Source organism: Pelophylax lessonae, assembly GCF_965119305.1.
Source record: "Pelophylax lessonae genome assembly, chromosome: 3".
Lineage (NCBI taxonomy): Eukaryota > Metazoa > Chordata > Amphibia > Anura > Ranidae > Pelophylax > Pelophylax lessonae.
Window position 1 is genome coordinate 366152615 of NC_138770.1, and position 25349 is coordinate 366177963.

Consider the following 25349-nt stretch of genomic DNA (forward strand, 5'->3'; position numbering starts at 1 on the left):
CTTCCCTGTCAAGGCGCACTCTACCAGATCGGTGAGTGCGTCCTGGGCCTTCCGGCATCAGGCCTCGGTGGCCCAGGTGTGCAAGGCTGCGACTTGGTCATCAGTGCACACCTTTTCCAAATTCTACAAAATTGATGCTGTAGCATCAGCTGATGCCTCCTCTGGCCTCAAAGTTCTCTGTGCGGCAGTACCATAGGGGACCCTGGTTTTGTGCAGGTCCCTGGCTGTTGGGGTTGTTTACCCCCTTGGTTATTTGCTTTCCTGGGTTGTTGCTCCTGTTGAGCTTTTTTGTTGCCCAGAAGGTTCCCTTGCTGTTCATGTAAGGTTCCTTTCTCTGATGTGGGTACTGCGTTGCTTTTTCTGACGGTTGCGTTGCCCACCCCTCATGTCTACACTGCTTTGGGACATCCCCATTGGTGAAGACTGTATGAGTGGGCGGCGACTATCGGAGGACGTAAGAGAAAACTGAATTTTTGTAAAATCTTACCGTAAAATTCCTTTCTCTGAGTCCTCCGACAGTCGCCGCCCCCGCCCCTCTTTTGGGGTTCTTATACACTTAACTGCTTGCTACCAAACTGAGTTGGGATGGCTATTGCAGGGGGGTATTGGACTAGTGGGACAGCCCCCATGGGTGTGTCCATGTAAATTCTTCTGTTTTAACAAGTCTTTTGCCTAGCTACTCCTAAGGAGAGGAAGTCAATACCCCCATTTGTGAAGACTGTATGAGTGGGCGGCGACTGTCGGAGGACTCAGAGAAAGGAATTTTAGGGTAAAATTTTACCAAAATTCAGTTTTTAAAGGAAGCAAAATTTGAAGTACTTTCGAAAGACATTCATCTAGTCATCGACAGCTGCACTCTGCAATAGAACTTGAACAATATCTGTGTTTAAAATCCAAAATATTTACATTTAGAACAGGTGCTAAAGGGGTTTGACCACATGTTAATCACCTGCAACACCTCCTGTGTTATTAATATGTAAGCTGTTTAGACTTGAGCACAGGTGTTCATTCATTTCTATGACAGTGGCTCAGGAATGAGTGGAGTGACCTATCTGACTGAGCAGTGTGGCAGAGATACAGTATGTGGATCAAAAAGACTGAATGAACAGAATTAAAAATCTTTGGCAGGTAAGACAAATCAGCAATCATGAAGCACGAGCATGTGAAACCCGTTTGCTGGTTTCCCTAGGGTTGTGTGTGTTTGCAATGTCTTCACTTTCAATGGATTGTCTACAATAAAGAAGCTGTTTTTATCTCCTGAGAGTGCCACCGTTGTTTTTCCTTTACACCAATATATACAGTGCCTTGCGAAAGAATTCGCCCCCCTTGAACTTTGCGAACTTTTGCCACATTTCAGGCTTCAAACAAAAAGATATAAAACTGTAATTTTTTGTGAAGAATCAACAACAAGTGGGACACAATCATGAAGTGAAATGAAATTTATTGGATATTTCAAACCTTTTTTAACAAATAAAAAACTGAAAAAATTGGGCGTGCAAAATTATTCAGCCCCCTTAAGTTATTACTTTGTAGCGCCACCTTTTGCTGCGATTACAGCTGTAATTCACTTGGGGTATGTCTCTATCAGTTTTGCACATCGAGAGACTGAAATTTTTGCCCATTCCTCCTTGCAAAACCGCTCGAGCTCAGTGAGGTTGGATGGAGAGCGTTTGTGAACAGCAGTTTTCAGTTATTTCCACAGATTCTCGATTGGATTCAGGTCCGGACTTTGACTTGGCCATTCTAACACCTGGATATGTTTATTTGTGAACCATTCCATTGTAGATTTTGCTTTGTTTTGGATCATTGTCTTGTTGGAAGACAAATCTCCGTCCCAGTCTCAGGTCTTTTTCAGATTCCATCAGGTTTTCTTCCAGAATGGTCCTGTATTTGGCTCCATCCATCTTCCCATCAATTTTAACCATCTTCCCTGTCCCTGCTGAGGAAAAGCAGGCCCAAACCATGATGCTGCCACCATCATGTTTGACAGTGGGGATGGTGTGTTCAGTGTGATGAGCTGTGTTGCTTTTACGCCAAAGATAACGTTTTGCATTGTTACCAAAAAGTTTGATTTTGGTTTCATCTGACCAGAGCACCTTCTTCCACATGTTTGGTGTGTCTCCTAGGTGGCTTGTGGCAAACCTTAAACGACACTTTTTATGGATATCTTTAACCACTTTACCTTAGGAGGATTTTGCTGTCTTACGTCTGGGTCACTTTTTGCGATTCGGCACTGTGCGAATTTAACTGACAATTGCGCGGCCGTGCGACGCCATACCCAAACAAAATTTACGTCCTTTTTTTCCCACAAACAGAGCTTTCTTTTGGCGGTATTTGATCACCTGTGCGATTTTTTTACTTTTTGCGCTATAAAAAAAAAATTGCGTAAAAAATAACAATATTTTTCACTTTTTTATAAGAAATTCCCCCCCAAAATGTAAAAATCTAAAAATTTTTTAATTTTTGGCCAATTTTTTTTCTGCTACCTATGTTTGGTAAAAAAAATCGCAATAAGCGTATTTTGATTGGTTTGCGAAAAAGTTATTGCGTTTACTAACTAAGGGAAAGATTTGCGTCATTTTTGGTGTTTTTTTTTTTTTTTTACGAGTAATGGCGGCGATCTGCGATTTTTTTTTTTTTTTTTTTGCGGGGCTGCGACATTGCGGCGGACAGATCGGACCCTTGACTGACATTTTTTACACTTTTGGGGGTACCAGTGACATTACCACAGTAATCAGTGCTATAAATATGCACTAGGACACAATATAGAGTGGGACATCAACGCTCACATTAATAACAGCTGATATATACCAGTGTATCTTTCACTTCTTTATTCAACATTTTAAAAGGTTTTAGCTTTGTGTAAAAATATTTTAATAATTTTATAAATTTTAACCTTTCATTTTAATGGATTTCATCATAATCCTCTAGATTTTAATGAGTATGTTTGTTCAAATTCTAGGAAGAAATATGTTTTTATTTAGCAATGGGATTGAAACACACAGGAAATTTTAGTGAATCATCACTTCCGGTGTCTCCCTTTTAGTTTTCATTGGGATTGATAGGAATCTGTGATTTCATGGCCACTGCATTTTTTTAAATTCTGCATGCACCTTTTTTCAGCTGAAAACGCAGGCATAGCAGCTCAAGCCCATTCACATCAATGGGCTGCTATGCCTGTGCAAATGTGGGCCCCCAACCCGCATACATGTGAACCAGGCCTAAAGCAATAGTAAAGTCATTAATTGGTTAAACCTGCAGGAGGACCGGGGTTTTTATCTATTAATGACTTTACTATTGCTTTAGGCCTGGTTCACATGTATGCGGGTTGGCGGCCCACATTTGCACAGGCATAGCAGCCCATTGATGTAAATGGGCTTGAGCTGCTATGCCTGCGTTTTCAGCTGAAAAAAGGTGCATGCAGAATTTAAAAAAATGCAGTGGCCATGAAATCTATCCTTCTTTTGCACCATGCGACTTACCTGCCGTTGCTGCACACGCAAACTGTTTTTAAATGCCGTGCCCACGTATACAAAAAATGCAGAAAGCTTGCCAGAGCAGGAACTGCAGGTTGGTCGCATGGTGCAAAAGCAGGATGGATTTCAAGGCCACTGAATTTTAAAAAAATGCTGCATGCACCTTTTTTCTGCGGAAAATGAGGGCATAGCAGCCCGTTCAAATCAATGGGCTGCTATGCCTGTGCAAATGTGGGCCGCCAACCCGCATACATGTGAACCGCCAACCTGCATACATGTGAACCGCCAACCTGCATAGATGTGAACCGCCAACCTGCATACATGTGAACCACCAACCCGCATACATGTGAACCGCCAACCTGCATACATGTGAACCGCCAACCTGCATACATGTGAACCACCAACCCGCATACATGTGAACCAGGCCTAAAGCAATAGTAAAGTAATTTATAAACAACACCTCCTTCAGGTTTAACCACTTCTTGACCACAAGGATTTGCCCTCTTAATGACCAGGCCATCGGATCGGAGCCGAGCGCCAGGACCAGTTATCACCAGTTAGGCCAGACACTGCTTGATGACCTATTTTAGGCCTGGTTCACAGAGTCTGTACTGACTGACTATATAATAATGTGCAAAAGTGAACCAAAGTCCCTAAATTCAGCAATGAAATTGAAGTGAGGTGGAAATTTAATAATTTAAATTTAATAATAGAATACCGTGATAATACCGTATACCGTGGCAAAACCTTAATCAATTAATCGCAGCATGAAAATCTGATACCGTCACAAGCCTATGTCCAATAGGAAGAAACGCGTCAGTGAGGAGGCGTAACCGTCACACATAACAGCTCGCGGTCCGTGCTGCAGCCGGCCACGAGCGTAGCTTAAAAAAATTCCGTCACAATACCATCTATGCTGATTGACCATGTATCTCCTGTAAGTGCATTACTGTTTTTTAAAATAAATTGTCTAGAAGATATCACACTATCTGCCGCTTCATTCCTTTATACCCCACGCTTGGAAACCACTGGCCCTTGTGTCAGAGATTTACCTTGCTACAGGCTGGTTACAGAGGAAGTGGTAGTGGATACAAGTGGAACTACAAGTGCCCATTGCCTGCCATTTGAGACTTACCTTACTGTAGGCTGAATACGGAGGAGGTAGTAGTCGAGACCAGTGGAATTAAAAGCGTTTATTATCTGCCATCTGGTAAGGGAATATTTTGGATGGTTCACTTGGAGCTTGGAAGCACGTTTTTTGGTGGTCATTAGTTACATTTTGTGCACTCCTTATTTCCGTCTGGTAAGGAAGAATTTCACCTGGTGGTGGGTTTTCACACTGAAGTTGAAGAAATCATTTATTCATTTTGTGGAGCACCTGTTTGATTTTATCATATATGGACACTTCTGTTTGATGGTTTATGAACTTTTTGAAACATACCATTCACCTGTTATCCAACCTTTGTTTGTTTGCAAATAATAAGTTGGATTCATTATTTTGTTTTAGCGCACCTTATCTTATATACATATCAATATTCACATTCATCTGGCACTGAATACTGGTAGCGGCTTTAACTCATCTCTATCAGCGCACCCTCCCCCACACATATATATTATAAATATGCACTGTTACTGTAAAAATGACACTGGCAGGGAAGGGGTTAATTTTTATTGGTGATCAAGGGGTTAATGTATGCCTGGTGCTTACTGACGTGTGTGGGGGGAGGGGACTATGTGACACAAGGACAGATCGCAGGTTCAGCTATGCTGAACCCTGCAATCTGACCCTGCCTGTCACTTAGGAGATCCGCCCGCTTGTGTTTACACAAGCAGGCGGATCTCCACACTCGATTCCCCGATGATCGGGGAAGAGCAGCGGCGATCGCCGCCGCTCCTCCCCTGGCCCGACTCCCGCTGTGACTGAATACAGCGGGAGCGAGCCTCCGGCGGCGCACGCACGCCGCCGAGAGAGGGGAATGTCTGGTGACGTAGGTCTATGTCGCCAGACGTTATCGAGCCACTTTGCAGCAGTAGAGCTCTAGTGAGCAGTGCAGAAGTGGTTAAGAAATGGCTTTCTTCTTGCCACTCTTCCATAAAGGCCAGATTTGTTCAGCATACGACTGATTGTTGTCCAATGGACAGAGTCTCCCACCTCAGCTGTAGATCTCTGCGGTTCATCCAGAGTGATCATGGGCCTCTTGGCTGCTTCTCTGAGCAGTCTTTTCCTTGTATGAGCTGAAAGTTTAGAGAGACGGCCAGGTCTTCGTAGATTTGCAGTGGTCTGATACTCCTTCCATTTCAATATTATCGCTTGCACAGTGCTCCTTGAGATGTTTAAAGCTTGGGAAATCGTTTTGTATCCAAATCCGGCTTTAAACTTCTCCACAACAGTATCTCTGACCTGCCTGGTGTGTTCCTTGTTCTTCACGATGCTCTCTGCGCTAAACGGGCCTCTGAGACTATCACAGTGCAGGTGCATTTATACAGAGACTTGATTACACACAGGTGGATTCTATTTATCATCATTAGTCATTTAGGTCAACATTGGATCATTCAGAGATCCTCACTGAACTTCTGGAAAGAGTTTGCTGCACTGAAAGTAAAGGGGCTGAATAATTTTGCACGCCAATCTTTCAGTTTTTTATTTGTTAACAAAGTTTGAAATATCCAATAAATTTCGTTCCACTTCATGATTGTGTCCCACTTGTTGATTCTTCACAAAAAATTACAGTTTTATATCTTTATGTTTGAAGCCTAAAATGTGGCAAAAGGTCGCAAAGTTCAAGGGGGCCGAATACTTTCGCAAGGCACTGTATGTGTACTTAGCCATCTATTCTGAGTTCTTTTAATAGTGTTTTGTTGTGGTATACTTAAAAACCTCACGTAATAAACTTGTTTTTCATGATATTTATTTTCATGCATGTCTTTTCAGGCATTTGCAACAGTTGTCAATACTAATGATGACAGTGACTCGGATTCCTTGCAGCCAGTGGATGAAATGACTCAGTATCCTTTTGTTTGCCCGAGTAAGGTAAATAGAATGTGGAAGCAGCAGCTGAACATGTAGAAATGCTGCACATGCGGTGACTTGTCCTCTGCTCAAAATTTGGATGCATTTCTTTCGGCTCATTAATAACACGAACATGTTCAGTCTTTAAATCCTCTTTTCCCAGATTGGCTGTCACATCTAATAAATCATGAGTAGTCTTGGCTGAACAAGCAAAGTATATTGTGTTTCAAAGTGGCATAGCTGTGGAGGATATTAAAAGAGACATGACAAAGAACTAGTCAAAGTCCAATTGAAGTGTATCCATGGTAGCCAAAATGTACAATAGATATTCAGTGATTAATTCTTAAGGATCCACTCGTGCATTTCTAAGACCTTTAAACTTCTACTTATAATTTGTATGATCCATTTCATTGCACCTTAAAATGGAACTGAACAATTAAAGTGAAGATTAGCTATGCTGTTGGAAATATCTAGAAGTGTTATTGTACCTAATCAGTACCCTGAAAGTGTACCCTTTTTGTCTTGAATGCCCTCTGAATAGCTTTCTAATATGTGAGTATGCCTGTACATTCTTGTGCTTACGTCGTCATAGCTGTATGGCTGCATCTCAAGAGATTTGGAATGAGATTTAGGGCTTGTGTTTATACCAGGAGGTGTATCGAAACATGTGCTTCTTTGCACAGTCCCACATGTCACTTTGTAGGCCAGACCTTTAATTTTTTTGGGTTGCACTATGCGTGTGAAAACCACAAAAAAGGTGCTATCAAAATGTTTAAAATTGCATGATACTGCAGTGTTGTATGTTTTTGTGGGCTTGATCGTGCGGGCATTTGCTAGATGCGTGGGGGTACTGATAAGAATTATTGACACTACGTGCATCTGCAAAAGGTAGAGCATTTTTGTGCAGTGCGGGAAGACATGCGACTTTGCACGCATTCCCATACCGCACATGTCAAAATGCACTTTTTAGGCCTGAAAATTAGTTTGACTTTCTAAACAGTATATTTTTTCTGAAAGCAAAGACCCTGGAGAATAAAATGGTGGTAGTTACAATTGTTTGTCACGATATTAGCACTCATGTTTATCAAATGCAAATTTTTAATAAAAAAAATACACTTAGGCTAATTTAGGTGCACACAAACATAAATAGTACCTATTTTCTGTGAAGTATAAAAGATGAGGTTTTGCAAAACAAGAAAGAAGATACCCAATGGCAAGCCTAAAAAATTGTTCATGCCCATGAAATGGCAAAAACTGTTGGTACCCAAAATAGTCACTTGATCATTAAAAGCCTTTGCCAGTTATCGGCTTAGTCATGAGAGATTGCACTAGAATTATATAAATACAACCCCAATTACCAAAAAATGGGACCCTGTCTAAAAAAAGAATGCAATGATTTTCAAATCTCATATATCTATATTTTATTCACAATCGAAAATAGAAAACATATCAAAAGTTTAACTGCTTGCTGACCATATAACTTACATGCTGCCGACGACCCGCTTGCGCTGTGATTGTACACAGCAGGAGCTGATCTGCTGGTACCGCGGATCATTAGACAGAGAGTCAGAACGGCAATCTGCCTATGTAAACAAGGCAGATCGCTATTCTGTCAGTAGGGAGGACATTGATCCTGTGTTCCTGTAAAGCACACAGTACACAAGCACTGGCTGGGCACACAGTTAACCCTTTGATCGCTCCTGAAGGTAATCCCTTCCCAGGCAGTGTCATTAGTACAGTGACATGTATTTTTTTAGCACTGATCACTGTATTAGTGTCACTGTCCCCCAAAAGTGTCCGTTGGTGTCTGATTTGTTCGCCGTAATATTGCAGTCCCGCTAAAAGTCACTGATCCGTCACCATTACTAGTAAAAACAAAAAAAAAAAAAATATAGAAATCCCATAAATATATCCCATAGTTTGTACACTATATAACTTTTGTGCAAACAAATCCCTATACGCCTATTTGGATTTTTTTTTTACCAAAAAGAAGTAGCAGAATACATGTTAGCCTAAATTGATGAATACATTTGATTTTTTTTTTTATTGGATATGTTTTATAGCGAAAAGTAAAACATTTTTTTTTTTTTTTTTTTTTACAATTGTCGGTCTTTTTTGTTTATAGCGCAGAAAATAAAAACTGCAGAGGTGATCAAATACCTCCCTCTGTGGGGAAAAAAGGACATACAATTTATTTGGGTACATCAATGCATGACCGGGCAAGTTAAGTTGTCAGGTAAAATAGCGTAATGCTGTATCGCAAAAAGCGATCTTGTCATGAAGGGGGGTAAATCTTCCGGAAGTCAAGTGGTTAAATTGGGAAAATGTACAATTTCAAGAAAAAAAATAAGGTCATTTGGAAATTGATGGCAGCAACACATCTCAAAAAGTTGAGACACGGCGACAAAAAGCTGGCAAAATATGGGGTACTAACAAGAAACAGCTTGAAGAACATTTTTCAGCTAATTAGGTTAGTTGGCAACAGGTCATTAACACGAGGTATAAAAAGAACATTGTTCCTCAAGGTAAAATTGCAAAGACTTTAAATATATCATCATCTTCAATACATAATATCATCAAAATATCCAGAGAATCTGGAGACCTCTTTGTGCGCAACAGAGGATGCTCGTGATATTCAGGCCCTTTATTTTACCTGGTGATCCTGTCAGTAACATACTTGCTATCATAGGGTGTCTGCATTCTTGATGAAGTAGAAAATCAGAAACCTTTGGATAGTAGCATTGTCATTCTGGAAGAAAGCAGTATTAGTGTTAGGCTAGCAGATTTAGATGGACGTGACTAACAAATTGAAACTAAACCCCAGCTAACCCTTTATAAACAGTTACAGAAAACAGTGTTTTCTTTTTGGAATGAAGGTTTTATTGATTGAGGGTACTTAGTCATGCTCAAAAGTTTGCATACCCTTGCAGAAATCATGACATTTTTACATTGATATTGAAAATATGAATGAAAAGAAGATAAAAAATAAATAAAATATGTCACTGGAAATGTGCATCAGATACAAAATCATATAATGCTATCCAGTGAAAATTGCAAGATCAATCATGAATTATGTATCAAAAGTCCAGAAAGTCCCACAATAGCAAAGTGACAAAGATGGTGAAATCCAGTGATAATGCTATGCAAAGCATTAACAATGGAACAGCCAACCACCGACATTAGACAGATTCAAAGCTCACCAGAACAGGAGGCTGCCATTACAGCAACCTATTCGCCTGAGTGTATAACGGATACAGCAAGACCTAACTATCCAGTCACTGACACCATGTGAATTCAGCACTCATCAGGAATATTACAGCAGCCTAAATGCATGAATGCCAATGAACACCAATGGGGAACTGTATGATGACTTGCTCCTGGTGGTCACTTCTTGTAATCAGCTATGGAGAAATAAAGCTTGCCAAGAGCCCAGAGGTTTGTCTCCTGGTGTAGTCATTTTATTCTCCATGGATTTACAAGTGTAAAAACAAGGCAAAAAACCCCCCAATGATTAAACTCGCATAAGAAGCCGCTGCCGACCCAGAGTCATGCAGTGGCGTGACGTGAGAACCAATGTAATCAGTTTGATGCATTTCGTCAAAAAGGACGTTGTCAAGGGAGGATTTATATTGAAAATATGACTGATCATGCCAAAAAAACGTAATTTTCTTTTATTTAAGAATAGTGATTATATGAAGCCATTTATTATTACATAGTTGTTTGGCTCTTTTTTTGAAATCATAATGATAATAGAAACCACCCAAATGACCCTTATCAAAAGTTTACATAACATGGAATATTTGGCCTTGGTACAAACACACAAGGACACACACACAGGTTAAAATGGCAGTTAAAAGATAATTTCCCACATCTGTGGCTTTTTAAATTTTAACTAGTGTCTGTGTAAAAATAGCCAATGAGTTTGTTTGCTCTCACGTGGATACACTGAGCAGGCTAGATACTGAACCATGGGGAGCAGAACATAACTGTCAAAAGCCCTGCATAACAAGGTAATGGAACTTTATGGAAAAGGATATAAAAAGATATTCAAAGTGGAAAATTTAGGGATCTCTTGATACCAAGCCAAGGTCAGGTAGACCAAGAAAGATTGCAGCCACAACTGCCAGAAGAATTGAAACAAAGAAAAATCCACAGGTAACTGCAGGAGAAATACAGGCTGCTCTGAAAAAAAGACGAAGTGGTTGTTTTAAGGAGCACAATATGATGATACTTGAACAAAAATTAGCTGCATGGTCCAGTTGCCAGAAAGAAGCCTTTATTGTGCCAATGCCACAAATAAGCCCTGTTACAATAGGTCTGACAACACCTTGACATGCCTCAGAGCTTCTGGCTCACTTTAATCTGGAGTGACGAGAGCTTTAAAGTTCAAACATTATGTTTTGGACAGGGGTCAATGAGGCCTATAGTGAACAAGACTATCATCCCCACTGTAAAGCATGGTGATGGCTCACTGATGTTTTGGGGGTGTGCGAGCTCTAAAGGCATGGGGAATCTTTGCATTCTTCTGCACAAAAGCTGTGCACTGGACGCTCTTTGACTTTCCAGCACGACAATGACCCTAAGGAAAAAGGCCACGTTGACCCTTCAGTGGTTACAGCATAAGAAAAGTAAGGGCTCTAGAGTAGCCATCCTGACCTTAATATCATCGAGCGACTGTGGGGAGATCTCAATTGTGCAGTTCATGCAGGAGAGACCAAAGACTTTGCATGACCTGGAGGCATTGTGCCAAGACGAAGGGGCAACTATACCACATGCAAGAATTTGGGGCCTCATAGACAACTGTTATAAAACACTGCACGCAGTCATTGAAGGGGGCAGTACACAGTATTAAGAACTAAGGGTATGCAAATATTTGAACAGGGATTATTTCGTTTGTTTACTTTTGTTTTATGATTGTGCCATTCTGTTATGACCTACAGCAGGGCTCGACAATCCCCGGGCGCCAGGTCGCATTTGCGACTAGAATTAGCGACCTGGCGCCTGGGGTGCCCTGCAGGAGGTGTCCTGTCCCTTTTGCGCCCCCACCTCCTTCCCCGAGTGCACGGACTTCCGCGCCAAAAATTGAGGCCCCGGCTTTTCGGCCGCCTTCTGTGAGATGAGAGAGGCTGGGGAACTGGGGCCCTCTTGTGGTGGCCGGGAGTAATGCCTGTTCTCAATGCCTTTCCATCTCCTTCCAAACAGGAGAGGAGAGGGAAGTTTTTGCAGGCTTCATATCTCTGTCCAGTTACATTTGCTTAAAGGTAAGTGGACAGGGAGTGGGGTTATTATTAATTTATTTTTTAAATTTAAAAAAAAAAAAAAAAAAAAATTTTCTTTTTTTTTTTTTTTCAATTCTTATTAAAAAAAAAATGATTATATATATATATATATATATATATATATATATATATATATATATATATAATCTTTTTTTTTTCCCTCATCACCGTGCCACAGCCAAAGGCCCCTTTCACACAGGCTGTCTGAACAGGTCCGCCTGTCAGTTTTTCAGGCAGACCTGATCGGACCCTTCATTCTCCTCTATGGAGCAGTAATCTGCCGCCATCTGATCCTGTCTGCCAAAAACAGACGGATGGTGGTTCTATTTTCTATCCATCCCGTGGATCGGATCAGATGGCATCAGATGGAAAGAGACAGACAGTCTGTTTCCATCCAATTGCGCTATAGAGGAGAGTGAGGTTCTATCCGTTTTATTAAATAAAGCTTGGTTGTTAGTTTAAAAAAAAAAAAAAAAAACTGGCTACTAACTTTTTTAGCTGGCTCCTAGATTTCAGGCAAATTTGTCAAGCCCTGACCTACAGTTGAATTTGAATCCCGTAAAAAAAAAGAAATGTGTTTTGACTGCTCACTCATGTTTTTTCTTTAAAAATGGTACATACTGTATATTCCCAATTCTCCAACATCAATTTACGTTGCACTTTTTTTTTTTTTAACAGAAAAGTTTTTATTTATGTGCAAAAACAAAGGACATACAGAACAAGGTACATCCAAACATAAACAGAACACAAACTTGGGGATTACAGTATCAAAAAGAACTAGAAGCGAGATACTTAAGCAGTCGATTGAACCATAGCAGATAATATAGACAACAATAGTGCATACTACACATGTCACAGTGCTGAGATTGAGGTAGCTGTAAGAAAGTGGAGGGGGGGGGGAAGAACAAACAATGAGGGGCGACAGTGAGAAAACCTGAAAAGGACATGTCAAGGGGATCTGGGAAAAAGGAGAAAGGGTAAGAAACAGGAAAAGAGGAGAGGGGGGGGGGAAGGGGAGAGGGAAGGGAGGGGAGGGGGGGAGGGGAAGAGGGGGGCCAGAGAAAGAGTGGGGTGAAAGCGCGGAGGCCGAAGCCTCGCCACCAGCAAGCAGTAGGGGAGAGGCCTAGCGACCCAGCCATGGTCCCCATATTTTATCAAACTTAGCGGGGCACTTCCTGGACATATAGGTTAGTCTATACAGGGGAAGAACCGCATCCACTACCTTCCGCCATTGGGACACGGTAGGAGGATCAGACTTCCTCCAGTTGGCAAGCAAAGTCTTCCTGGCGTAAAAAGAAGCGTAAAAAATCAGAAGTTTAGCGTTTTTCCCTGCAGGGAGGCCATCAGCCACACCCAAGAGGAAAAGCTTGGGGTCTAGTGGGACATCCAGGGTCGTTATTGTAGACAACTCCCTCGCAACCACCCTCCAGAAGTCCTGGATCAATGGGCAAGACCAAACCACATGTATAAAGGAGCCCAGAGCGTTTTGGCATTTGGGGCAACGGTCAGACCTATCGGGGTAAATCCGGGCCAACTTTTGCGGGGTATAGTAAACTCTATGAAGGAAGCGGAGTTGTGTGTACCGGTCTCTTGCGGAGATGACCAGCGGAATATAGTTCCCCAGGCCTTCCTCCCAGTCATCCACCGTCAAGGAAGGGATGTCCCCCCGCCAGGCGTCAAATAGTCTGGTCAGGGCCACAGGGTCATGAGTCGAGATCCTAAGGTAGATGGAGGAAAGCAATCTATCTGCATTCTTGGTAATGAGAAACCGTTCAACCGTGTGTGGAGCCACCTGGGGCGGAGTGGAAAATTGGCTAGAGTACGCGTGTCTAAGCTGAAGATAACGGAAAAACATAGATGAGGGGAGTGCAAAGGCAGACCTAAGCTCATCAAATGAACGTAGGTCACCCCCTGGCATAATATGTTCCAGTTTCTTGATTCCATAACCGGCCCAAAGAGCCGGATCAGGAATTGAGTAGAAATGAGGGAGACGAGGGTTCCCCCAGAGAGGGGCATGGGGGGAGACATCCCCAGCATCCGATACCGCCTCTGACACCTGCTTCCAGACCAGAACCGTGGTATGCATTGGGACAGTCACGTTGGGGTGTGCCTTGGGGCCTCTGTAGACCAGGTTACTGAGCGCCGCGTACGATCCCAGGATGGTCGCCTCGAGGTTAACCGACGGATTGGAACGAGATTGAGCAAACCACCATCGCACCGTCACCAAGACCGCCGCCCAGTAGTACTGACGAAACGAGGGCAACGCCAGCCCCCCCTGTGAAAGCGGGAGTTGTAGCGTACTTCTCGCTATCCGGGGGACAGAACCGGACCAAATAAAGGCTGAAAGGACCGTATCCAATCTACGAAAGAAAGACAGGGGAATGGGGACCGGGGTATTCCGGAAAATATACAGAAACTTAGGGAGAAAGGTCATCTTAATAAGGTTAATTCTACCCACAGGGGAGAGCGGGAGCGTCTTCCAGGCCTGACACCGAAGTATAAGTTGTTGGAGCAAAGGGTATAGATTGTCCGACAAGAAAGAGGAGAGGTCTCTCTGCACCTCAATCCCTAGGTAACGAAACCTCGGAACCCAGGACAACGGCAGGGAGGGTGGAGAGGGTGGCGGCGTTGGCGACAGCGAGAAAAGCAGGGATTTGTTCCAATTAACCTGGACTCCCGAGAATCTACCAAACCTATCTATAATCTCAAGGGCCGCAGCAAGAGAGTCCCCCGCATCAGGGAGGTAGAGTAAAGTGTCGTCCGCATAAAGGGAGATCTTTTCCATCAAGGGGCCCACCGGGATCCCCGCAACAGCGGGGAGGGACCTTATCAGAATAGCCAGGGTTTCCAACACCAAAGCAAACAGGGAGGGGGAAGAGTGGGCACCCCTGTCGGGTTCCCCTACTCAACTCAAAGGGGGGCGAAAGAATACCATTCGTCCGCACCCGGGCCATAGGTTTGTTGTATAAGAGCTGAATCCAGGAAATAAACACGGTACCCACCCCGAAACGCCTGAGCACCCGCCAGAGAAAGCCCCATTCCACAGAATCAAAGGCCTTCTCCGCATCCAAGGAAGCCACAAGACCCGGGGACTCAGAGTCGCCTATATATGCCAAATTGGTGAAGAGGCGGCGGAGATTGATGTCAGTGCCCTTACCCGGCATGAAGCCCGTTTGATCGCCGTGGACCAGGGACAAAATCACAGAGTTCAGGCGATTAGCAAGGAGTTTAGCAAAGATCTTGGCATCAACATTAAGCAGAGAGATTGGTCTATAAGACCCACACAATTCAGGATCTTTGCCGGGCTTGGGCACCACCACGATCACCGCCTGGGCCATGGACTGGGGGAGGGCGCCCAATTTAGCCACCTCATTCACCAGGCCATGGAAGTGGGTTAAGAGGACATCTTCATTAGCCTTAAAGAACTCAGATGGGAGCCCGTCAGGGCCGGGAGTCTTACACGTCTGCAGGGAGCCTATCACAGTCTTGACCTCTTTCAAAGTAAAGGGGGCCTCCAAGCGTCTCGCCGCCTCTGTAGACAACTCAGGGAAGTCAACTAGGGAAAGAAAGGAGTCTAAGTCAGCATCAGTATAGTCCACTCTGGAGGCGTAAAGTCGGGCATAAAAACTAGCAAATTGGTCGTTGATTCTAGCAGGGTCTGAGCAGACAGAGCCGTCATCTCCTCTAATGCGAGCTATATGGGCAGTGGTCGAGCGTTCCCTGGAGAGCCATGCCAGCAACCTGCCCGTTCGCTCCCCTTGTTCAAAAATACGCTGCGTTTGGGAGAGCACCAATTTTTTTGCAGGAAACAGTCCGGAGGAGGGTTATTTCCCTATAGGTCATCGTCAGTGCACCATAAACCTCTTTATCACCGGTAGCCACATACTCCGCTTCCTGTCTCTTGGCCTTGGACTCCAGGTCCTCCAGCTCCAGAGAGGATTCTTTACGGGCCGTCCCTAGAAGTAGTTGGTACTGGCCCCTAGCATAGGCCTTAAATGCATCCCAGGTCGTGGCCGAGTCTGCGGTGCCCTTGTTGTGAACCCAGAAATCCAGGAGTTCAGACGTCACCCTTGGAGCCACCCTCTCATCCGTGACCCAAAACCGAGACAGCCGCCAAAGGCAAAGCCCCGGAGACGTGTCCGTGCCGAGCCTCAGGAGCACAGGAGCATGGTCCGAAAGGCCTCAAGGGTGAGTGCTAGGAGGGGATTACTGGCCAGCATGAGGTCAATACGGGAGAGTGTAGCATAAGTGGCAGAGTGGCAAGTAAACTGCCGCTCATGGGGGTGCTTCCACCGCCAGACGTCCCAGAGGCCAAAAACCTCCGCCCACCGGGAAAGTGGGGAGTCCTCGGCTGGGTCGCCTCTCATCCTGTCCACCGAGGGGATCGGGGGCATATTAAAGTCACCGGCCAACAGTACAAGGGCAGAAGGGTATTGAGCTAGGATCGGGGTCAGCGTGTGGAGAAGAGACATAGCTGCCGGGGGGGGGGGATTGTAGATCCCCGCAATAACCATTTCAAGTCTATCACACATAGCATGCAGTACAACATATCTACCCCCCTGGGTCAAGGTGGAGATCCAGTAATACAAAATGGAGGGACTTGTGGATAAGAATACTCACACCCCTCGAGTAGGCGGAGTACGTAGAGTGGTAATGGGAGCCCACCCATGGTTTCTTAAGCGCAAGGAGTCTGCTGCCCACCAGGTGGGTTTCCTGGAGGATACAGATATGCGGGCGGTATTTCTTCAGGTAATCAAACATAAGTGAACGTTTAAATTTGGAGTTAAGGCCCCGGACATTCCAGGACACAATGACTAGGGGGGCCATAGCAACAGGAAAGGGCAGCACAAGGGGGTCTGGATCTCCACCCATACCCCAGGATCAGTCAGGAAGGAGGAAAGGGTAAGGGACACAGCACCATAGGACAAAAGCATTAGTAAAGGGCAGCCCCAAAACAGCAGGAGCAGCCCAGAAGACCATCGTTGTATAAAAGGAACCCACAAAAGAAAGGGGGACGGTACAGTAAACCCCAACAGAAAAAACAGGCAAAACAAACCCCACCCCCCACCCCACGCAACCCCCCGAACATGGGTGCGTTTTAAAGCCCCAAACCAGGATGGCAACTGCCATACAGGGGAGTGAACAGTGGCACCCCAAAGGGTGATGTAAGGCCAAGTTCCAGAGTCCAGGCCCCAACGTGGATCGCCATGTAGAATGGAAAAATCACGGACTCACTGTCCCTGCAGGATAGCGAATCACCCGGAAGAGTCCGGGGGCACAAAGCTTGATTGCAGACAACGTCAGAAGGAGTAACAACCACGAAAAGTAAATCCAGTAACACAAGTTCCAAGGCCCCACAGCAGTATATCAAAAGACAGGCTTGGAAGGCATCAGCAAGAGGGCCAACAGGGCAGATAGTCATAGTCCGGGAGAAAAAATAAAGGGGGGGAGAAAAATTAAGCTCCAGGGCTCAACCAAACTATCTTAGGTCATCCAAATAAGTAGAAGGCAGGTGGGCCAGGATAGACGACTCAGGTCCACGGGAGGGTTTCAATCCAGCGCGAGGCCTCATCTGGCGAAGTAAAGAACCGGACCGATTCCCCATCCTGCACCCGCAGCCGAGCGGGAAAAAGCATACTGTATTTTATCTTCCTGTTACGAAGGTCCAGCTTGACATGGTCAAAGGAGCGGCGGAGCCTTTGCGTGTCCACAGAGTAGTCAGGGAAGATCATTAACTTAGCTGCCTCAAAGTGTAGGGACTCCAACTTCCGAGCTTCCCGCAGGACCAGATCCCTGTCGCGAAAGTTGAGAAGGCGGAAGATAAATGTGCGTGGTGGGGACCCCGGGGGCCCACGGGCTGCAGGCATTCTGTGCGCCCTCTCCACCACAAAAAATGGGGAGAACTGTGCCTGGGGAAGGAGGGAGCGCAGCAGGCGTTCAGTGAAAGACGCAGGGTCAGGACCCTCAGCCCCCTCAGGCAGGCCGACCACCCGGAGATTATTCCTCCTATTCCGATTCTCCGCATCCTCTGCCCTGGATTCGAGAGATTTCACCTTGACTTTCAGGGTGTGGAGAACACCTGTGTGCTCATGGATAGTGTCCTCCGCCTCCCCCACCCGGCGCTCAACCTCTGACACGCGGGTGCGGAACTTGTCCATGTCCCTCCGCAGGAGACCGATGTCGGACTGGATCGAGTCTATCTTACCCGTTAGGGTGGCTTGGCAAGTAGTTATAGCCAGCATCAGGGCCGTGAACTGCTCCGAGTCGCGCTGGGTCGGGTCCGCACCATCCGTCTGGGACGCCATGTTGGATCGCATGGCGGGAAGGGCCCTCGGGACAGCAGCAGCGGAGGATTTACCGGACTTCGGATGGTGAGAGGAGCGGGAGCTGCGGCGCATCACATCCACCGCCACAGCACGGGTCGGAAGAGCAGCTTAGGAAGGTCGGTAAGTGCAGGGACCAGGTAAGCAGCGGCGATCCACACGGAGCTCTCCTACTTAGCGTCCGCTCCGGTGGCCATCTTGGACACGCCCCCCACGTTGCACTTTAGATATTTATGTTATACATTCACATAAGTCCTCCCCTCAAGGAGTTTAAAATCTAAGGCCCCTAAACTCACATTCATACATACACATACTAGGGCCAATTTAGACTCTAGCCAAATAACCTGCTATAAAAAGGAGAAAACCGGAGTACCCAGAGAAAACCCATGCAGGCACAGGGAGAACCTGAAAGTTAGTGCCATGGTTGGGATTTGAATTGACGATCCTAGTGCTGCTAGGATTTACATAAATGAATAAAATCTCACCATTGTAGGCACCCCTGTCAGTGGTAAATGGGTTTTCTTAACACTCTGCTACTTCGTCTGGACAGCTTGGTCTGTTAAAGCGGAGCTCCAGTCCCCGAAGTGAAAATTAAGTCAGCAGCTACAAAAACTGTAGCTGCTGACTTTTAATAAACAGCCACTCACCTGTCCCATGATCCAGAGGTGTGCTCACCCCAGTCACGTTCTCCCTGCTTCCTCCCTTGCCAGTGCCAGCATCTGCACTATAGGCACTCAGCTGTGACAGCTCGCGGCTTCACCCACTGCGCATGCGTGAGCAGCGCTGCGCTTTGTGACTGGTCCCGGAGTCTTCTGGGACCTGTCGCGTCCCAGAAAACTTTGGGCGGGAGGGGGGAGGAAGTGGTAGTGGGTAACTATGAAAAAAAACCTTCTCCTCCCCAAAAGCTCAATTTCACAAACAGGAGCTGGAGAGGAGGCCTTAAAGTGGAAATTCCCCTTTTGGGTGGAGCTGCAATTTAAATTAAGTTAAAATGAACACACTTACTTACTGGATCGCCAGATGAAAATAAAGGAATGCAGCTAAAGCATCTAAGAATTGATGAGCTGTGATTTATTGGATTTTTTGGTTTATTACCGCTCAAAATATGCTGAATATTCCTCAGTAGTTGAAGGCACTGTGGACCATTCACAACAGAAGCACTGAAATTAAGGGTAACTCCACTATCACTATTGTGGGGAAAATAATATAATATAGTGTGTACAATTGCGACACAAGTCATATTGTAATTGAATGTTATTAAAAATTACCTTTCCTTTTCAATCTGCAGTACGTACAGAATATGTTCAGAACACCCCCCAGAAACATAATTTCCTGCTTGTGTGATTGGTTCACCAATTTTCCTAGAAGTCTGTCTAAGTCAGATTTCAGGCATCCCCTGCAACAAAAATTGGTGAGATACTCCCAATAGGAACACGTCTAAAGGGATGCAGGCCCAGCAGTTTTTCTCATTAGTGCTCTGTAGCTGCACAGCTAATTGATAATTATGAAACCACTCCCAATACATTCACTTTCATACATGAGAAACACACAGGGATTTCTTCAGAATAACAAAAGGTAGGAATCTGCAACAAAGTTTGTTAAAATCCTTGTAAAGTACAGAGATCACCCAGGGGGGAATGTTTTTTTTCTCAACAAAAGTGGCGTTACGTTTTATGTCATTAGTTTCCCATCTCCCCCCTTACCTCCCATTAGTGACATGGCAGCTTTTCAGCTTCCTCATCTGTAATGTAAACACAGAGCAGGTGTGAGCTGATAAGGGAGGACCTTGGAATGACTTCAGTGTTTATATTTTGAATTTTGAGGATAAATTTACACTCATTTACTGCTTGCTGATAAATACTTGTAAATGCTTGCATGTTCATAATCTGTATGTTTGCACTACTTCCTGCACAGTCTTCCTGATTAAAATACATTTCTGGCCAAAGTGTTTCATGTAAACAAGATTTCCGTTTGCTATGGTCCGTGAATGATGTCAAAATGTTCTCCACAGTTCACTGCGCATCATTTACCTTACCAAATAAGAATACTTGTTTAAAACAAGCCATTTTGGGGCAGATGTATGAGACTGCCTTCAGGTGTGTGTGTGCATATATATATATATATATATATATATATATATATATATATATATATATATATATATATATATATATATATATATATATATATATATATATATATATATATATATATATATATACACACAGTCAGGTCCATAAATATTGGGACATCGACACAATTCTAATCTTTTTGGCTATATACACCACCACGATGGATTTCAAATGAAACAAACAAGATGTGCTTTAACTGCAGACTTTCAGCTTTAATTTGAGGGTATTTACATCCAAACAGGTGAACGGTGTAGGAATTACAACAGTTTGTATATGTGCCTCCCACTTTTTAAGGGACCAAAAGTAATGGGACAGATTAACAATCATAAATAAAACTTTCACTTTTTAATACTTGGTTGCAAATCCTTTGAAGTGACGGGATTATTGGGGGTAATTGATTCAAATAATAATAGGTAATTAACTAATAGAATAAAAATGATTTTAAAAGCCATGTATTTCATATTATGCATAAGAGATTCTGAATGGCATGGCTTCCATTTTTTTTTTAAGGTCAAACAAAGTTCATATATACTTGTTAAACAAAATGTCTCTTACAAGCTTACAAGAGAGCATAGAATTTCAACAATAGGGTCTTATAATTTCAGCAGACATTTCTATTTTCTTTTGTCATAAATAAGGTGATACGTTGACATCTCCATCAGATAACAGATGTTAAGGGGATGGTAGTGCCAGTCTGTCTATAAGTATTTAACAATAGACAATGGCTCAGTGTTTTTCATCAGACATTTTAAAATTAGAACTTTATAAGTTTTTTTAAAGGTATATTATTATATGTGAGAAGATATTAGCCATAATTATGTCATTATATTATGTAAGGCATATACATATATATTTAGGAATATTATATCACATTTTGGGTTTATATTCTTGAAGTAGTAATCTTACTTAGAATTATTTTTCTAATAAGTGTAAAGACATGTGTATCTTGTCACTAATTACCTCATTTCAGAGAAGTTTGTGTGTAGGTCTGGTGTAAGTTTTTATGACACTATAGATCTTCCAAACCTAGACTAGATGCCTGACAGTTATGTCACAATCCAAATAAGTAATGGCTATTCACTAGCTAGAGGTCAATAGGTCATCAGATAACAAAATGTTTTAATTATGTTAAATACAAAATCTAATGAACGGTACGATACTGCCCTCTGGAGACAAAATACCAGGTGCAGTCTTGAGATAATTTTAGATATTCCCATATAAAAATATTATATTGTGTTAAATAATATAATTATTGAAATGGCATTACTTGCCAATGTGGATGATGGAGATACAGATGGATATTTATGTATGTACTGGGAGTTTGGACAAAGTTTTATATGTGTTTTATGATTACTCTTACATATAGAGAAATCATCATTTAACTTTATTATCCAAGGTATTGGGTTAATTATCAAAAGAGGTGTGTCTCTGACCTCACCAGTTTAGGTATAGAATATCCCGACCAATTGGGATAATGTTTCATCCCTCTGGGTTTTACTTATGGTAATTTTTATAGCTCTTTGTTCTTACCATATAAAAGACCAACCCAGATGAGAGAGACACACATTACACTGCCCATCAGACAATACACTTACACCACACACGCTATTACATTCCTCGATAGACTCATCCAGACATACTCAATTTGTCCATCATTCATCTGAAACTTGAAGGGAATCCACCATCTTAAGAAAGGCATCCATCTTAGGACTCTGGTAACGCCCATTTGAAGCTAGCGGCCATCTTAATTGTGGTAATTATACCTTGCTGTATTATTTGATTTTATTCAACAATTGTTTATTCCTTCCTTATATGTTTTATATTGCATATTTAAGGGTAATAAGATTACAATCCCAGCCGTATAAGCTATAGTAGATTTTTTTCTAAAAAGCTGATTTTTGTTTTTATACATTTTTATTAATATCAGATTTAGTGCATTATTTGCAATTTTAAGTCTTCCGTTTTGCATGGCTTATTCTCACTCATCTGCAGTGAGTGACTTTCGGCTATGCATTGCGCAGACCATTGTAGTCTGTTTATATAGAACATTTATTTATGGCTTATGCTATACCTGGGAAGAAATGGTAATCTTACTTTAATCTTGCTTTCGTTTTACTTTCACTTTGTTTCAGTTTCACTTTCATTATTGAGCTAAACATCACATTGCATTGATTGTTTGAAGTTAGTATTTTATGTAGAGTTATATTTTTGTGTCACTGCTTGTTTGATCATATATCGTGTTTGCATGTCTTGAGAATAAATATCTTTATATATATTCCATACTGTAGACTGTACTCACTAAGATTGGTATATGCTTTTAAAAAGAAATTAATCAATTAAAAAGAATTCACGACAAATTGATTTGTGGCATAAGTGGAGACTCTCCTTTCACATAGATCTTTGCTTATTAACCATAAATAAATACACTGCTATATTCAGAGCAGTATAAATATTCTGACACAATTAAGTACGAGCGCAAGATATTTATTATTAAATATTCTTACAGAAGTCAATTACAGCTTGCAGTCTGAAATGCATAGAAATCATCAGACGCTGGGTTTCATCCCTGGTGATGCTCTGCCAGGCCTCTATTGCAACTGTCTTCAGTTCCTGCTTGTTCTTGGAGCATTTTCCCTTCAGTTTTGTCTTCAGCAAGTGAAATGAATGCTCAATCGGATTCAGGTCAGGTGATTGACTTGGCCATTGCATAACATTCCACTTTCCCTTAAAAAACTCTCTGGTTGCTTTCGCAGTATGCTTCGTTTCATTGTCCATCTGCACTGTGAAGCGCCGTCCAATGAGTTCTGAAGCATTTGGCTGAATATGAGCAGATAATATTGCCCAAAACACTTCAGAATTCATCCTGCTGCTTTTGTCAGCAGTCACATCATCAATAAATACAAGAGAACCAGTTCCATTGGCAGCCATACATGCCCACGCCATGACACTACCACCACCATGCTTCACTGACGAGGTGGTATGCTTTGGATCATGTTCTGTTCATTTCCTTCTCCATACTCTTCTCTTCCCATCACTCTTGTACAAGTTGATCTTGTTCTCATCTGTCCATAGGATGTTGTTCCAGAATTGTGAAGGCTTTTTTAGATGTTGTTTGGCAAACTCTGATCTGGCCTTCCTGTTTTTGAGGCTCACCAATGGTTTACATCCTGTGGTGAACCCTCTGTATTCACTCTGGTGAAGTCTTCTCTTGAATGTTGAGTTTGATGCACATACACCTACCTCCTGGGGAGTGTTCTTGATCTCGCCAACTGTTGTGAAGGGTGTTTTCTTCACCAGGGAAAGAATTCTTCGGTCATCTACCACAGTTGTTTTCTGTGGTCTTCCGGGTCTTTTGGTGTTGCTGAGCTCACCGGTGCATTCTTTCTTTTTAAGGATGTTCCAAACAGTTGATTTGGCCACACCTAATGTTTTTGCTATCTCTCTGATGGGTTGGGTTTGTTTTTTCAGCCTAATGATGGCTTGCTTCACTGATAATGACAGCTCTTTGGATCTCATATTGAGAGTTGACAGCAACAGATTCAAAATGCAAATAGCACACTTGAAATGAACTCTGGAACTTTTATCTGCTCCTTGTAAATGGGATATAGAGGGAATAACACACACCTGGCCATGGAACAGCTTAGCAGCTAATTGTCCCATTACTTTTGGTCCCTTAAAAAGTGGGAGGCACATATACAAACTGTTGTAATTCCTACACCTTTCATCTGATTTGGATGTAAATACCCTCACATTAAAGCCGAAAGTCTGCAGTTAAAGCACATCTTGTTTGTTTCATTTCAAATCCATTTTGGTGGTGTATAGAGCTAAAAAGATTAGAATTGTGTCGATGTCCCAATATTTATGGACCTGACTGTATATATGGAAAGTACTTGAACCCAACCCTGAGAAAAAAATAAAATAAATATATATATATATATATATATATATATATATATATATAAATCTCAGGATTGAGTTCAAGTACTCTCCACCCTCACCTCTGGGTCACCCTTGTCTCTGCCCCCTACCCATCTCTTAGAACCACCCCTTGTCTGCACCCTTCCCAACCTCCCTGCACCAAGCTCTTTTTTTAAAGAATAATCCTTCAGCAGCAACAACAAATTTCCCAGTGTATCAGCAATTTTAGGTTGATAAAAAGCCCTTTGTGCCTTGATGTAAAGATTTACAGTATATAGGTGTATAGTATTTTTTATATTTATATATAAATCTTCACATAGCCCTGGAAGGTATTGAAGTGCGCTAAATAAATCAACAATTTACTCTATAATATGTTATTAGGTCATATGAAATAGTGAATTTAGAACAGATTAGCTGAAGAGAAAAAAATTTCCTTAACAGATTTTTTTTTTCCCAGCGCTCGTTTTATCAGGGCAGTCTCTGAGTTGGAACTCCTAGGCTTCATAAAGCCCTCAAAACAGAAGACGGATCATGTGGCACGTTTGACATGGGGTGGATGTTAACACCTAAGGGTTGTATCATTTTTCTTGAAAGTAAAGAATATTTGCATTTTGTTAACATATATTGTTTTGCTCTGGTGCCACATGCCAAATAAAATGTACTATCATTGTGCTGTTATGATTATTTTTGGCTTCATGCTCAATTGTTATTTAAAAAGTTATGCATTTCCAGTTTATACAGCTTCTATCAAACTGTATATGCTGAGTATTTTAATGGGGTTTCTAGCAGCTTGTATACAATTTAGTTTCTCAGAATTGGCACCTTTTATTTTTGGCATTAGAGTAGAAAAGCAGACAGCTTTTATTGCATGAAATATGCATGTATCAAAACAAGAAATTCACTTATCCTTATCATATACCATTTAGTTATTAATTATTTTTTTTTTTTTTTGTATATATGTATAGTCCGCTGTAGAACTGTGCTTTGCTGCATCATCACAGGCTGTGCTTTGTGAATATCAAAGCAAAGGGTGGAGACACTACAATGAACTGGTGTCTGTCATAGATCCTGTTCCATATAGCCAAACCCAGCTTACAGTGGACCATAATGGACTAAAAATTGGTGTCAGAGGTAAACACTATGCAGGGGTTAAAAGGTCTATAAAAAAAATTGTTTGGAGTTGGGCTGTAGCTCCTGTGACAGTAGATGTG

At 42.6% G+C, this 25349-nt stretch overlaps 1 protein-coding gene across 1 annotated transcript in view; it reads left to right on the top strand.

Annotated features, from left to right (window-relative positions):
- ORC3 (origin recognition complex subunit 3) overlaps window positions 1-24793 on the top strand; it is a 248159-nt gene extending 223366 nt beyond the window's left edge. The window contains exons 19-20 of the mRNA XM_082252390.1: window positions 6409-6482; window positions 24596-24793. Of these exons, the coding sequence (XP_082108516.1) occupies window positions 6409-6482; window positions 24596-24701 (180 nt within the window). The 3' untranslated portion in view covers window positions 24702-24793. The remainder of the gene's footprint in view (window positions 1-6408; window positions 6483-24595) is intronic.
- The last annotated feature ends 556 nt before the right edge of the window (window positions 24794-25349 follow it).